General features: G+C 39.7%; 2 protein-coding genes across 3 annotated transcripts; one reads left to right on the forward strand and one right to left on the reverse strand.

The window, feature by feature from the left end:
- The first annotated feature begins 401 nt into the window (after positions 1–401).
- mterf2 (mitochondrial transcription termination factor 2) lies at positions 402–3,174 on the forward strand. Its single transcript, XM_034074949.1, has 2 exons — positions 402–485; positions 1,339–3,174. Exon 2 carries the CDS (start codon positions 1,346–1,348, stop codon positions 2,483–2,485), a length of 1,140 nt encoding a protein of 379 aa, XP_033930840.1. The 5' UTR covers positions 402–485; positions 1,339–1,345; the 3' UTR covers positions 2,486–3,174.
- Positions 3,175–3,432: 258 nt separating this feature from the next.
- On the reverse strand, positions 3,433–16,044 carry cry1a (cryptochrome circadian regulator 1a). Of its 2 annotated transcripts, none has more exons than XM_034074864.2 (14): positions 15,156–16,044; positions 9,890–9,998; positions 9,661–9,803; positions 8,906–9,090; positions 8,701–8,789; positions 8,365–8,505; positions 7,376–7,687; positions 6,798–6,949; positions 6,169–6,371; positions 5,388–5,495; positions 5,184–5,282; positions 4,960–5,001; positions 4,595–4,697; positions 3,433–4,198 (listed from the first exon to the last, which is right to left on the reverse strand). In XM_034074864.2, exons 1-13 carry the CDS (start codon positions 15,311–15,313, stop codon positions 4,597–4,599), a joined length of 1,842 nt encoding a protein of 613 aa, XP_033930755.1. In that variant the 5' UTR covers positions 15,314–16,044; the 3' UTR covers positions 3,433–4,198; positions 4,595–4,596. The 2 variants fall into 2 exon arrangements, with proteins under 2 accessions (XP_033930755.1, XP_033930753.1); XM_034074862.2 differs by having other exon boundaries at positions 4,939–5,001.
- Between the last annotated feature and the right edge of the window lie 274 nt (positions 16,045–16,318).

The following is a 16,318-nucleotide window of genomic DNA, read 5'->3' on the forward strand; positions in this document are numbered from 1 at the left end:
GACAAAGGGACATGTTCAAACATATTTTAAAAGAAAAAGAACACACAAAAGACAATGAAACAATAAAACACAATGACAAGTGGTTCCTACTAATTCAAATGCTTAAATAATCTGTGAAAAGAACCATTACTATCCTTCTGTGTGGACTCTCATGTGACTTCAGACTAATCCCTATAAATGTGATTTAATTATAAATTAGACTCAAAGTATTATCTTAACAACTTGAGAACTTGGCTTTATTGATGTGAAATTTCCCCAGTAGCAATAATACATTGTCTACTGAACTTTCTGGTTGTTGTTTTCCTTAAATTAGAAATCAGGTAGATATGTTTATGATGTTTAACACCGCCCCCCTCCGGGCTGCACTCACATGTCTATCATGTGTTTCTGCTCTCTGACTCCGCCCAGCTCCCCATCTCATGTTATGAAAGCAGGGCAGTCTACACATCGGAGTCCTCTGGCTGAAAGGCTCGAGTCGGAAGCTGGTAAAATGAGCTCATTCTTTTTCCACACAAACACATTTTCTCAGTGTGTTTTCTTCGACGTTGTCATATAACGTAGTGCATGCTTTGTCGGTCTCTAGTGTGGCACTGGTTTTACCATAGCCTATGCAAGATAACAGCCCTCATATCACATGTTATGTGCATTGTGCCAGCACTCAGGAGTCAGGACACAGTGTTCCCTCTGTTTGTTCCTGAGTGAGAACATTCATGATTATTCATGCATTTAAGTTCAACTTTACTCTTACATCACATGTCTTAACTATATTTTAAATGTTCTGATATCTTTATTTGTTTCCAGTTATAGGACTGTGTAGTGTGTAGTGGCAGTATGCAGTGTCCATGAAGTCATAAGGGGTTATAACTTAAGTGTTCATTTTATAGTTTCTTTGTGTCTTAGAACTAAGTCAAGGATAAAACAACACATTATTTGATGTGTTTTTTCTGACTTTAATCTTTTAGATTTCTTCATGGGTTTTCTTGTGAAAACTATTTCTTATTTAAAGGTTTTGAAATGTAAACATTTGCTGGTTGTTGGGGATCCCCGATTACTCAATTTCATGGTGGAATTTACATGTTGTGTACTGTTTAACAACACATTTATATTCGTAGGCATTATTCAAAAATAAATGTGAGTGATCTGCATCTGTACTGTAAATGGTACTCAGTCAGTAGTTAAGAAGTTTTTAAAAATCATTATTTTGAAATTCTTATGATTCAGAATCTTAGTAGATGCAAATGTCGATTCTATACGGAATCAATTTGTTCCTCCATCCCTTTTCTAAAGGTCTACGGTGTTCACTTTGATGCACTTATACCTTCTATTTTCTCCGTGCAGATCCACTATGCTTCGTGTCACCACTGCGTCCCTGTGCTCCTACTGCCAGAGGATAAGGCTGCTCGTCCCTAACTCTGCCTCAGCCTTCACAGTGACATCCCCCAACAAAAAACCTGAGAACCAGCTCACCGTGGACTCCCTCTACGAGCTGTCGGTGGACATCCGGAAGGTGCGCAAGTCCAAAGCCTGGGTTCTGTCTGAGAAATCTTCGTATGTGTCTGAAACGGCTGACGTGTTGAGGGACATGGGGGCGGACACAGCAGTGATCGCTCTCATCCTGGAGACCCACCCTGAGGCGGTCCTCTGTCGGCCCGAGGACGTGGCCGCTCAGCGGGACCTCTGGGTGTCCGTGTGCCCCAACAAGCATGAACTCATGAGGATCATCGAGAAGTTCCCGGCCTCCTTCTTCACATTGACTCACTATAGCAACCAGCGGGACAACATCCTCTACCTCCAGAGCCTGCACCTCAGCAACAGGATCATCGGAAAGCTGATGGCCAGCGCCCCGCAGAGCTTCAGTCGCCCCGTGGTGCTGAACAAGGAGGTCATCCACACGCTGAGGGAGACCTACCTGGACCTGGGCGGAGATGAAGGCAACCTGCGCATCTGGCTGCAGAAACTCCTCAGCCAGAACCCGTTTATCCTGCTGCGGCCGGCTGAAGCCTGGAGGGACAGCCTGGGCTTCCTGAGGGAGCAGGGCTTCTCCACGGAGGAGCTCCTCGGCCTGGTCTCCAGCCTCCGAGCCTCCATCGCAGAGCTGCGGCCTGAGTGCATGCAGCAGGCCCTCGCCTTCATTGAGGAAGCTCTCGAATGCTCCAAAGACGAACTCAAGGTAATTGTGATCCACTGCCCCGCCATTTTGTACTACTCTTTACCAACGCTGGTGGCTCGGTTTCACGGACTGATGGATGTTGGAGTGAGCATGGAGCAGGTGAAGGAATCTCCAAACGTCCTGGAGCTCACCACTCAAATCGTGCTTTATCGCATCCAGAAGCTGGCATCCTACGGGTACGACGTGAGCTCCGGCAGCCTGGACGTTGTCGTGGGAACCAAGAACGACTTTGAGATGAGTTATGGAAAGCTGCAGCTCAGGCAGCAGAGGCCGCTCTTCAACCCTGTAGCTCCTCTCAGATCTGCTGAGGACTGAATGACAGAATGTATCGATATGCTGCCATTGCACAGTATGAGGAAAATATGCAAATAGTTGTTGAATATCGCGATAACGATTTTACTTGTGATTAGAAAAAAGAGAAGTATGCTCTGTTCTGGTGCTTTCAGTATACTTAAGTAAAACGTAAAATGCATTATTGTTTTATTGAACAAATTGAACTGCACCAAAAAAAAGCTACATTTTGAAGTGCAATTTTCTACTGAAACTACTCAGTGTAGATGTACGTTGATGTCATGGTGATAACTTAAAAATAGATATCTTGCGCATTCCTAGTTGCAATATGCTGTTTATAAAGTGATTGTTTTGGCGGGAAAATGTTATTTGATGCTGATTTTGGGAGGGGTTTACAAATGCATCATTCTTGCAAGACACAATAAAGAGGGAGGCAGGTTCAAGTAAAAAACAAACCTTTAGCAATACAGTTGTTTCTGTTGAGAACAACTTAATTGTGAAACTAATACCTCTCCGCCTGTGGCCTTCATTATGCTGAGTGAAGATATGACACTGTTTCAACTACAGAAAACCACCAAGTACTGTATCTTCTGTGACAACTGGAATAGTGAAGCATGGAAATGAGTGCCATCCTTGTTAATCAAGATGTACTACTGGACTTACAAAATGATGTAATTACTTATCATGTAAAATAAATGGCACATTTAACTATGTATTTGTATTTTTTTTTATCGTTTTGGTGTTAAAAAGCTGCTTTTCCGTTCAGACTCAATTAGAAAAGTCAATATTCAGGGCAAACCTATGCATTTGCTGTATGTCTTGATGTGTACAGTCAACAGCGCAATGGTATTACTAAATATAACCTAAAAAAGTTGCATTTGAATAGGTTTGTCAGTTCCCAACGCTACATTTAAAGATAGACTTAAACCATTTGTATAGTTAATCAAGTTTATTAAAAGAAGCACCACTTAGAAAGAACAAGACGCAAGTAAAGCAGTGCTCTCTAAAATAATAATACATGGTATTTATGTAGCTTCTTCATAGTGCTCAAAGACGTTATGTAGTACATTTATTGAGGGCTTATACAAGGTGGCAGATTTGAAGAATATGTATTTCTGTCGGCTTTTTTCAGTAACGGTTGATCTGGCAACAACTTGATAAAACACTGATATGGCCTCTGCAGTGTTGAGGTTAAAATCAGTAGCAGAAAGAGAAAAGTAATGATTGAAACACTTGTTGATAGACATCTTGTACGGCTTAAAAAGGAGTCAAATTAGATAGTCGAATAAATGAGAGAACAGGCAACTGTATTAGGGTAGATACAAGATTTATCAAATTGTTTCGCTCTTGAATGGACATTTTAAAAAGGTTGTTTTATTCAAAATGTTAAAAAAAACAAAGCTCCATCCACAATGATTTCATATATCAAAAATATATCAATGGCTCTATGGCTACATAGAGAGAAAACGCACATACAATATTCAAATGTACAAGTTGTATGTCACATTAGCAAATTCATTATATACACACGGACTGTTGTCACGACTACGTTAAGCTAAAGATAAGAACTCAGTCACTTCAGACTCGTCAGTGCGTCGCAGTGCTTTGATGTCCACATGATAATATTCAGTCCGGTTAGTGTGTTTAATGATGCTCCTGTTAAAGTGCAACAGTCAAGTGCTGGGACAAAAATGTAAGTCTTAACGTCCATTTTTTGTTGGCTGTGTGAAAATACTCCTGTAAGGGGAGAGAAATCACACATTACCTGACAACAACAAATGATTCAGCAAATGACTCATCACTCCTGATAAATGCAAACTGGGCCGGGGAAGATGTATTGGCTTTACATGATATATTTATATATATATATGGGAAAAGTATTAATATTTCTGGTGAATTCTAACATAAATATAGCTGTTAAAAGGAATATTTGTATATCATTACTCATCCTGTTGTACCTGAATGCAAATCATTGGTTTTTCTCACCTACCTCCTTGCAAAAGAAGATTCCAAAAACTCAGTGATATGCATTCATACTAAAACCTTACATTAATATATAATATGTCCCCATTAAAAGTATTTTCTACTCGTTCTAATTATTCGTAGGGGGTTTGAAATAAGTTTCCAGCGTACGTTTAGTGTGTACTCTGTCTCTGGATTTTAGAGCCTCTGCCATTCCTGGGGTCCTCGCAGGGTCTTTTCCCACCGGACAGAGTGGAGACGTGGTGTTCAGGTCCTGATGTAACAAAGAGAACAGTTTAGGAAGCTGCCCCAGAAATACAGTTTTACTATATCTGTTACTTAATACAAAAAAGAGCTTATGATAAAGGTATTGGACTTCACAGGCTGTTTCTAAGGAGGAATTTTCATCCAAAGATACATCTTCAACCAATTCATATGTTTGAATAAATATAATACGCTGTAGTAAAATGTGAAGCTGTGCACCATTTTTGGTATAAAATAATGTGATTTTTCACCTTTCTGAATTTGCTGTGCACCTTGGCTGTAACTCAGCATACTGCTACTGTTGCCTCCATAACCTGGAAATCAAGCAAGATTCAAGGATTAGCCGAGAAGTTATCAAGAAATTCACAACAACATAAGGGTGACAAAACTAAGAAAATACATTTGATATAAAAGGGGAAGTTACACATTAGGCATTGAGACCAGTGTGAATGTATTCAAACAGATGAATACATGTGCATTAGCTGAGGAATCCTACCCTGCTGCTGTGAGCTGCTGCTGGTTTGCGTCTCCCCCTGCATCAACTCCTTGACGCCGCTCTGCCAGTCTCCCTGCGAGGGAATGCGCATCTGATGGCCTGTGAGAGAAGACAACACATTTGAATGTTGTTCTTCGACACAACTTCACCTACAGAGATATGGCGTAAGTAACAAAAAGCTATTGCACATATTATGCCGCTCACCAGATGGAGCTGCAGCAGCGTTGTGTGTACCATCAGCAGACAACCCCATCCCTTCAGAGGACGTCTCTCTGTTACCGTTAGAGATGGAGGGAACTGAAGCCAGAAGACCTGAAGACACAGACAGACAGTCAGCAGCTGATACAGACTATAGTTACTTTAGAGGTTACCTAACCTGTAGCACAAGGCAAGTTCTTGTTGGCTATTTTCTTTTCTCTAAAGGTTATAAATGTTGACATGATTATGTTGACGGTCTTAAGAATGCCTTGACCAATGAGATTTAAAAACGTGACCTAACCCTATTTAATTTTTGTAAATGTCATTGTAGTATTCCAATATTATTATAACTATTTAGATACATATTTTTAATTTGACTGCTTTATTTTTATTATTTTTTTCTGAACAGATTTTTCTCTATTTTATTTCGCATTCTTAAATTGCATTAAAACATTTGTATAATACTGAAATGTTATCTAACTTTGTTGTGTTGTTCAACTCCTTACATAACCCTGAACCTACCCCTGCATATAACAGATGATTTATGGGAAGCTGTCAGAGGCAGGCAGGGCAAAATGGTCTATGTCATTTTTAAGTCCAAATTAAAAAATAAGCAATGACCAGTTATTTATATTCTGAAGGGTAAAACCTGCCTCAGCATTTAAACCTGCATTATTTCTTTAAATAACTTCTTAAAAACTCACATGTATTAACTTTCCTCTCGTTAAATTGTGGTGGTATAATAAAGATTTGTAATAAGTGGATGCATCTGGTGGTGTGTCCTCACCGAGGCCTCTGTAGCAGGACAGCTGCTGGTAGATCTGCTTCATCCTCTCGATGTTGAGCCGGCTGGCCTCTGCGTGGTTCACCATGGGTTTGGGGTAATGCACTCCAATGATACACTTGGCTGCGTTCTGCACACCTTCTGGAGCGTTCCAGGGATCATAAATGTACTTGGCTGGAAAGCCTCTGAGAATGGGCAGGTAGCGCCTGAGTGAAGAGATGAAGAAGAATTTATGGGGATGTCATTTATCGTTGTGGTATGATTTCATCATGACACAGGTTAAAAAGACTGTTAAACACCTGAACTGTTGTAACAACATCCATAACATTCATCTGCTACTTAGTAATATTTATCTAATATATCATTCCAATAGCTTGCATATGGACTCTTATTTCACTTTTTTAAAACTATTTTTATTTTTGTATTTACTTTTTAATATTTACTTGCAACATATTTTTCAGTTTTTCTGTATTATTGTGTTGCACTGTTGGAGAAGCCTGTAACCTAAGATTTTCATTGACATAGCTATGTTCGTATGACAAATAAAGAACCTTGAACCTTGAAACACTCGCTATTAAGATATCAATTTAGCATCCCAGCAACAATTAAAAGGTATGACTTTCTCAGCATACCGTATGTAGTCTCCGTTGGGGTCTGTGCGTCGGCCGAAGCCCACCGGGCAGTAGCAGTGGAAGAACTGCTGGAAGAAAGAGCTGCAGGAGAGCCACATCCAGCTGCCTGCGTTCACACTCCAGTCTGCATCCAGCAGCAGCTCCTCGAACACCTGAACACACACACAAGCCAAGATGTGGTTAATATCACATAAAGTAATGTATACATTTGGATTTATTTTCTAAATAGCTTTAAAAAGGGTATATTAACCTCATTGTTGGCATGTTTCTAAAGCCAGACATGCCTTAAAAAATTTAATTCCCTTTGTTCTCCTGTAAAATGTGTTATGATTCAGAAGGTTGGGTCATTTTAATAATCAAACTTGGTCATTTCAGTAGGAAAAGGAAAATGTAAATTGCAACAAACTAAAACAATATTGAGATATGAGCAAGAAAGTATATACTTAGATGAATGAATGAATTCAATGCCTTATATGTATTTTTAAAGGACCTGTGGGAACCTGTAAGAATGAACAGAATAACAAGTACAAATAGCATTTAGAAATAAAATGTAGATAATAAAACTTGCAAATGTCTACCTTCATGCCCTCCTCCCAGCTGATCCACAGGTCCCCCCGGGTCAGGAAGCAGGCGACGGCGTGCCGGGCGAGGTGGTGGATCCAGCCCTCCTGCCTCAGCTGCGTCATGATGGCGTCGATCCAGGGAAAGCCTGTGCGGCCCTCCGCCCACTTGGTCAGCGCCTCGGGGTTCCGGTCCCACGGGATCTGAACACAGATGGGGTTGCTCTCCATCGTGTCGAAGCAGGGGTTGTTGGTGGCTGCCGTGTAGAAGAACTCACGCCACAGCAGCTGGCCGTAGAGCGAGAGGGGGGGCGAGCTGTTCTTCTTCACCTGAGGGGGTCGAGAAATGACATTTGATTAGTTTGTTAAAATCAGGAATAAAGCCTGAGTGAAAATGCTGAGTATTAGAGAAGATACAGAAGTCTACAAAAACAGCCAGGCATACATAAATATATTTATAATAATATATTGTTCTTAATCATACTTCCTTTTTGTGACTGTAACGGTTTGCTTTTGAGTATGAATTCATCATCACACCACAAGAGGAAGCTAGCGCAGCATAGAAAGACATCACCTCAATACAGATAATAAATAGGGAACCACTAGATAAAGTAACCTAAAACCCTTTTTATTATTTTATATATATATATATATATATATATATATATATATATAAATACTCCAGTAACAGTGCCTGAATCCTTACCAAAAACTAGCCTGAATTAAACGCAATTCACAAACAACTTATTCAACATCCAATTCAATTAGTTTTCTCACTCCATTAAATAGGAGATGTAGGCTAGATCATCAAATAGCAGTGTGCCAAGAGACAGTAGACTTCTATAAATGTTTTTATTTTGAATCCAAAATAATATAAATGCAGCATGAATAATAAAAAGTCCAAGACAAACCCTCTAATTTGTAACATTTTAACCCACTTTAACCATTACAGTGTTCATCAGATATTTTAGATACTACATTTGTTCAGATGTGTTTTAATGACTGACCTTCTTGTACAGGTCGGTGAGTTTGAAGTAGAAGAGGCGGCAGGAGAGGCAGCCGAAGCGCAGGTACGGGCTGAGGCCGGTCGGGCTGGCGAGCAGCGAGTTGGCGTTCATTCTGGGACGCTCGAAGTTGGCCACCCACGCCTGAAGGAAACAAGGAGAAATGATCAGGTATGAAAAAACTTGACAGCATGGTGTTATATCACAACAGGTGGCAAGGTTTATCGAAAAGAGCCTTACGTAATAAGGAAAACATGTTTAGTCAATAGCTAGAAGTTGCTGGTTTTTCTTTTAAATAACAAGAAAGAAGCTAGTCCTTCTTTATCTGGTTTGACTGACCTTCCTCTCCAGATGCCTCTCGAGTCGTGTGAGGGCCTCTGTTTCTCCCCCCGGCCACACAGCGGAGGACAGACCTTCAGTATCAAAACCTGGAGGCATCACATTTAAAAAATATAAAAGATCTGACTATAATGTTGAATAATTTAAATGTGTGGTCATGCTCTATCTGAACACACACCACAAACCAAAGATTACTGATTCTCACCCAGCTCCTCCAATGAGGGGACACCAAACTTGTCATCGTGGTTCTCGGACAGAGGCATCCTGCACTTCCCCATGATGTCTGCCGTGATGGAGTCTGCAGGCTCCTCCACTGCATCCATCCTGCTGATGAGGGTCTGGAACCGCTTGTAGGTCAGAGGTGACTGACCCCCATTTAATTCTATGATCCTGCAGGAGAGAAAAGAGAACACAGAGAGTCAAACACCAAATAGACACAGAGATAAAGTTCAATGTACATGCATTAAGATGTCACGCGGAACCTGGATTTATTTTATTTATTTTTTACAAATTCTAACAACCTACAACCCCTTTTTTTTTTAAATAAATACTCCAGTAACAATGCCCTTATCCATACCAAAAACTAGCCTAAACTAAACACAATTCACAACAATTTATTCGACATCCAATTAAATTAGTTTTTTCCCCATTATACATGTTCTCATGCATTTTGTTTTATACATTTTACTGTTGTTTATGTGTAAAGAACTGGAACAGATTAAGTTAAAAGTATTGCTGACATTTTGCTTAAATGCTTTTCCCCAAATAAGTTATTGTGAAACATTCATTTGATTTATTTGTTTTTATATCTGTTTTTTAATTCAACAGCTGCACTAAATATATTTCTTCCTACTGAAGAACTGGGTTTTTCACAACGAAAATCCTAAATGAAAAGAAAACCCAAAAAGAGTTGGCTTTAAAGCAAAAGTGGTAAAGGGGTCAGGGATGGAATGAACTCACTTGTCCAGGTCGTAGAGTGTGTGGGAGATGCGGACAGTCACCTCCACACCAGCCTCACAGGCCAGTTTCTTAATGGCTGCATCTCGTTCTTTCCCGAAGGGCTCCGAGTCGTACTCAAAGGACAGACGAGAAATATTCCATTCCTGGAGAACAGGGAATTAACAAAAGTTAGCTACAGAATCAACTAAACAGGGTTTGTTTAAGGCTTTAATGGTGAATCAGACTTCACCTTGAAGAGTCTGGGAAAGACATCAGTGGGTTGGCCTCGGATCACAAACAGTCGAGAGTTGAGTTTACGGAGGCTGGAGTCCAAGTCCTCCAAACTCTGCAATAAGAACCTGAAGGACAACAGGGACAGAGTAACAACATACAGCTGAATGTTCAAAAAGATGACAAGTGGAAGCTGGAAAAAGAGACCATGTGTTCACTTTCAATCAAAGTTTGAAGGTTAAACAGCTAAACCTGTTTAGGTTCTAATCCAAGAATCTAAAAAATATTCTTGTGTCCACAACATGGTGCAGACACACAGGAAATCTTCCAGGATTTAAAGTTACCTGATTAAAATGAAAATGTGTATTGTGGTTGACAGAGAGGAGACAAGTGCTAGTACTGTTACAAAACAATGGACGTTTTTCTTGTGAAAGTGAAATGCCGATTTAATTTCACCAAGTTCCACTGTCCTTACACTTGCACATACAATGCATACGTGCGGTTTTAATGCCATTTTATTCACGTTAATGAGGATATAAGACGAGATCAATATAATTTAAGGAGGGACGTAAGCGTTTGGATTCTCTACACCCAATCTGCAGGCAAGTATTCATACATGTGCCACCTGGGGATTTCAATTCATCTCCCAAAATAATCCGAAGGTTCTACAACGTGCGCAGAAAGGTTTAACCCAGATAATGTCTGGAAGCCGGGGGACACAGGAGGACAAGCAGACATCTTATTGCTGCTGAAGAAACGCATTTCGGGGTAAATATGTCCTTGTTAGATAACATGGGGGAAAAGGACATCCTTGAAACTATAACAACATTTAAAAATGCATGAAAGCAACTGCTGCAGGGGACTCTATTTTAACAGTGTCCTGGTATATGGCTTTATTTAACTTTAAATAATCTCTCTCTCCATGTATACGGCAATTCATCCCTATAAGAAATAACTGTCTGCAACCTTCACCTCTCACATTATCACTGCAGTATTTTGGACCTGAATATAGTAGAACTACACAGTGCAATTGAACATTCATCCCTTCAGAAAAGCCTAATTGAACCTCCACTTTTCATGAATAAAAGTGTGAAATGCTTCGGCAGCAGAATGTCTTATACTGCAGTGTTACTTTCAAACAGCATGTTGACCTTTACCGTTTTTGTCAGTGTCCCATTCACAGAATTGACTATGATACATGATTACAATCCAACTGGTTCGTTAAAATTAGAACTGTCCTTTGTTTTCATGTTCCTTACAAAATAAGAAACCTTGCCATACACACACCTGCTTGCAGACCGAGAGGCAGTATGGTGGTGCTTCCTGTTCTGTTGCTATAGGTACCACACTCTGTAGGAGGCTTCCTGTATCATCCAGGTCTAATCAGGTCTTGTACTGATATTAAATCCGGCTCACTGGAGGCATCAGGAGGCAGACCCAGTCTTATCTGATGGCCACTGAAAAGCCCTCTAATATCTCAGCCCAGATGTATCCTGCCAGTCTGGTATTAAGTCCCGGAATATCACTAATAAATCACAAATAAGCTTTTCTGAACTCCAGGGTCAGCATAACGCTACAAAGACACCCTGTTTATCTAGGGTGATAAGATAAAAACAAAGCTCTTAGCAAATCCCAAACATTTTCATTTGCTTTTATTTTAGACCAAAAGAGAAATGTATGAATATTAAAAAGAAACTAATACAAATTAATAATGAAAATCATTGTTGGTTGTAGCCCTTGTTTGGGCTAAGTGTCATGATTCACAATATAGCAGGTAGTTATTTGAATTGAACAAATATGTAAATAATAGTGTTGCTATTCTTTTTTGAGGATCTGTAACAAAAAACAATTCTTTGATAATTTGGTAGAATATGATTTGTAGGCTGTAACATCTCTGCAACACCATAACACTTCATTAAGAGTGGTTTTGAGACATATTTAGCTTTTAAGTAATATTGCCTCCTGCTATTTGGATATTGCATTAGTCCACAGTAGGTTTCAATTGCTTTTTTCAGCCCTAGCTCACGCTGTTACGAGAGTTAATAGGGGTCGACTCGTAAGCAGCAGCAGAGGAGGAAAAATAGGTCAAAAAGACTATAGAAGGTTCACTACTAACACACTGACCTACTTGTGCAATGCATGGAGATGTCGGTGGAGAGGGAAAGTTATTGGAGGTTATGTAATCTGTGATTGGCCGCCTCCTGCACTGAGGATACTCCCTACTCACTGATTCATAAGCTACTCTAACGATAGCAGGAGGGTGAGAACAAGCGCTAATTACAGACGCTACAGGCTGTAGTGAGCTTCTGATAGCCTTCAGCATTATCATCACGTTGCATCAGCGTGACAGAAATGTTCCAGAGCTTGATAACTATCAATACCACTATTTTATTGTTTAGTCTAAGTGTCATAAAAACCTGTTAGTTTGTTGTTGTTGTTGTTGTTGTTGTTTTTTTAGAAGGGGCACATTAGTACATTTGGATTTAGACAGTACAATGTGTCATTACAATACAAAAGTCCTTCAGTGAATCCTGCCTTCATGCAAGTTATAATGTTCAGGTATGTTGAAATTGTTTAGAAGTGGTGTTGATTTAACTGTTAGTTTAGAGGTGGTTGAGACTGTTAAGTTGTATTAAGCGCTAAAGATGACACATTTTCATACCTATGGCCTTAATAAAGAAGAGATTTGGAATCTCACATTTTATGTCGACATCGGATGTTAAATAAATTAAAGGTAATGAACCAGGGAATACTGAGTGATCTGCGTGGGAGCTCTGTATCGTCACCACAGACTGCTGATGCATAACTGTGGAAGGGTAACATGGACGCTCCTTAAAAGGCTGTCGGTGCTGCTGCCCTACTCTTCCAGTGACGGCATGGGACCATATGCAAACTAGAGCGCACAGTGGCCGGGAGAGGATGCCCAAACATCCGACGAGACACCGACTGCACTGTGAAGCTCAGAGCTGTTCCATTCTGCTGCAGCAGGTGTGCATATGCAAGCCTTAATACAGGAGTTCCAGAGGCAGTAAGCTGGCTGCAGGCTACAGCACACGTGTTCGGGGTGGTGATGAATTAATGTCTGGGTCACACAGAGCAGGCTGGCTAAATAAGATGCCAACGAGGTTCAGCAGGATTGATTTTAGGGCTATAAAGGTGGAGAATAAAGCCAGTGCGTTTGCACAATACACTCACATAACACCTCACTCCTATCTTGAGCCTGTAAAGCTTCATACACCAGACTTAAAAAGCATGTCCCTATCTTGACCTCATACATGCAAACACTTAATGAATTCAGGAAATGTCAGTTACAAAATGTAAGTATTATTCATGATTTGCCTCTTTACCAATGGTGTGTGGGTATTAGTGTTGACATTTTTCCAACTATTCAATAATCGTTTAAGTCTATGGAACACCACATGTAACGTGAAATCTTTAAATGTCTTCCACTTATAGTCCTAATATGCAGATAATCTAACATGTATCACAAAAAGAAGTAAATCCTATAATTTGACAGGCTAACATCAGAAATTACTGAAACAATAGCGTTTGTTTCTTTACTATTACATTACCACTGTGTCTAGGCCAAAATAAATCAAAGACATTTCTCTATTTTTATCTCAGGACTTAGCACATTAGTCACTTTGAAGAGTGGAATGGTCTATTTATGCCAAGTGTCTACTAATCCCCATGGGAGAATTAACTAATGTCTTTGACACTGCATCAGTCCAGTACCAGCAGTGCTGCTGCTGCTGTAAGTAGTGAGAAGCTATAACGTCTATAGACGGCAATCCATTTTGGATCACACATGAATTATAGTTTAGCAGGGAAATGAGGATCAACATGCCAAAATAGTGTTTACCCAATTTAAGATCTTACTCACCATTTAAGAAGGAGAAACGACCCATTACTTGTTACCACTATTAATCATGTACTGTATCTGGAAGTCAAGTGATGTTTGGTTTATGATAATTACTGGGTAGAGTAATCATGATGTAATGGAGGAGTGCAAACCAATTATCGCTCATCTTATTGACAATGTTATCAATAAGTGTTCATTATGGTGTTAACAAATATCCAAATGATGTCTGTACTCTGTACTATATCAGTCATTATCCAGATGATGTAAAACAAACAGTTTTATGATATTATCTGATTGAATGTAGAGACAGACAATGTTTATCTTCTGCAACATTTAAGAGGATTAAAATTTCCTTCTGTGCCATAATAAACAAAACATACAGAGTGGCATCTCAAGGAAACACCTGCTGTAAACAAATGCAACATGCTGTTATGATTGACATGCTTTCTATATTTGGTATGTTGTGTACTTTTCTCTTGGAGTCACACAAAACATTGTTGTACTTTTTAATAGATAAAGGTGCCAATGTGTGCACCAACAAGCACAACAGATATTGCATAACAGTTACAATAAACCACAATAAAGAGTCATCAAGGGGTCAATAGGGGTTATTATCATATATAAAGTAGAAATACATGAAATAAATATATTTTTAAGATGCTGACAACATCAAAATAGTTTCCAACCGCCTAATCAATTAGTCGACTCATCATTGCAACTTTATTAAAAAGGGACAGAAAAGCCAGAAACATAATTTCTTAGGGGTTGGAAGTAACATATGCTTGAAAAGTAACCGAAAATAATCATTGAATGTCCAAAAATCAATTGACTGATCAATTCATCAACTTAAAATCGGACATAAGCACAAAAGCACAATGCAAATATGGCACAGTACCTGCATTTGGTGCAAGAAGAGTAACAAGGGGCAGGGATTTAGAATTATATGAAAATAAATCACAGCATCCAGATGTTCATGGATTATTTAATGATCTGCAAATCATTAAAAAAATAAATCATTATTAATTTTAGTCTATGAAACGTCAAAACATTGTCAAAAATATGCAAAATGTTCAAAAATATCACAATAACATATGATCAAAAATAATCACTCATGATTATTATTATAATAAGAGAATATAGGAATTGTTTTAATACCTTTGTTTTGTAAAAATGATTTAATCGATTATAATTTAAAAAAAATCTAAATTCGATCGATGTATTGACTAATCATCGGATATAAGCACAACTATTATGCAAATAAGGTACATTGCATGCATTTGCTGCAGGTGGGGTAACAGGTGGGGTAATGGGTGTGCCATTAACCAGACGTGCATCAGTGCATGGATCACTGTGAGGGGCTATGTGAATGGTGCCTCCTCTGTTACAATGAAATGCATGGATGCACGCGTGTGTGGATGCTCACCTCCACCTGTTGATGCCAACGTTGGAGGATCCTGCGAACCAGGGGTCGAGGATGTAGACGCAGCGGACAGTATCCGCCCGCAGCAGGGAGTCCTTCAGCGACGGGTTGTCGTGGAGCCGCAAGCCCTTCCTGAACCAGTGGATCGTATTAATGACCATTACTCAAGTGGACGAGTCCTAGTTTTCCTTTGTGTTATTATATAAGTCTATGTTCTTACTCCAACTCACTGTTTGATTTCAAAAAAGATATCGAAGGAGGTCAAACCAGATCACAGGGAATCCAAATGTCAAAAGAAAAGTATGTTTTTCAGCTCGTATGCTATTGAAGCATACGGCTCGTTGCTCTTTAGTGACACAGTCCAAGTTTGCAATTAAACTTGTTCTAACAGAACTTTTTCCATAATGTCGAAGAATTTAAAAACAGTATAGGCTGCTGAACCATTTGGGCAAGATGTGCAACCCGGTGGGCTTTAGGACCCAGTCCGTTGACAGGCAGTAATCTCGTGTTGCGTTGTATAACCGGTTTTTCTGGGGAAAAAAGCGTGTATAATGATGCACTACAACACTTCTGTATAGCCTACCTGCACTCTGAATGAATAGCAAGAAGCAGAGGGATTAACTAGCCTGTCAATACAAATTGTTTCTGCTATCGGTCCACCGTGGAAACAGGCTGCTCCTCGTCGTGTTATGTAGACACGGTTCCTTCGATATTCTCAAGAGAGTCGTCCTAAAACAACCTGAACATAAAAATAGCTGTGAAAAATCATTCTCCGCCCCGCATGAGTCTTCTCCTGCACTGTCAGTCGGATGTTTTTTAGTACATTATCCTCAAAGTCCACGAATAGATGATCGATCTTCTCGCCGCACCTACAAGTGTGACCCCGCCCAGACTAAGCTACCAGCTTTCTGATTGGTCTAAAATGCTCAGTGCGCTCTCTCAGCGATGTCACGTTCTGCAGCGTGCTTTAAGCTGAGACAGTTGTACATTTAAAATGAACATAATTGTGTTTCAAATGTTGAATTATAACCTGTTATGGTAGTCCCGACTCCCGACGTCCCCCTCATATTAGCAGGCTAATTCACGTGGCTCTACTTTACAAATTTAAAAATACTGCACGTTTTGACCTGTTTTGACAGTAGCCTAGTAGCCTATTTGTTTTGTTT

Source organism: Pseudochaenichthys georgianus, chromosome 23 (assembly GCF_902827115.2).
Source record: "Pseudochaenichthys georgianus chromosome 23, fPseGeo1.2, whole genome shotgun sequence".
Taxonomy (NCBI): Eukaryota; Metazoa; Chordata; class Actinopteri; order Perciformes; family Channichthyidae; genus Pseudochaenichthys; species Pseudochaenichthys georgianus.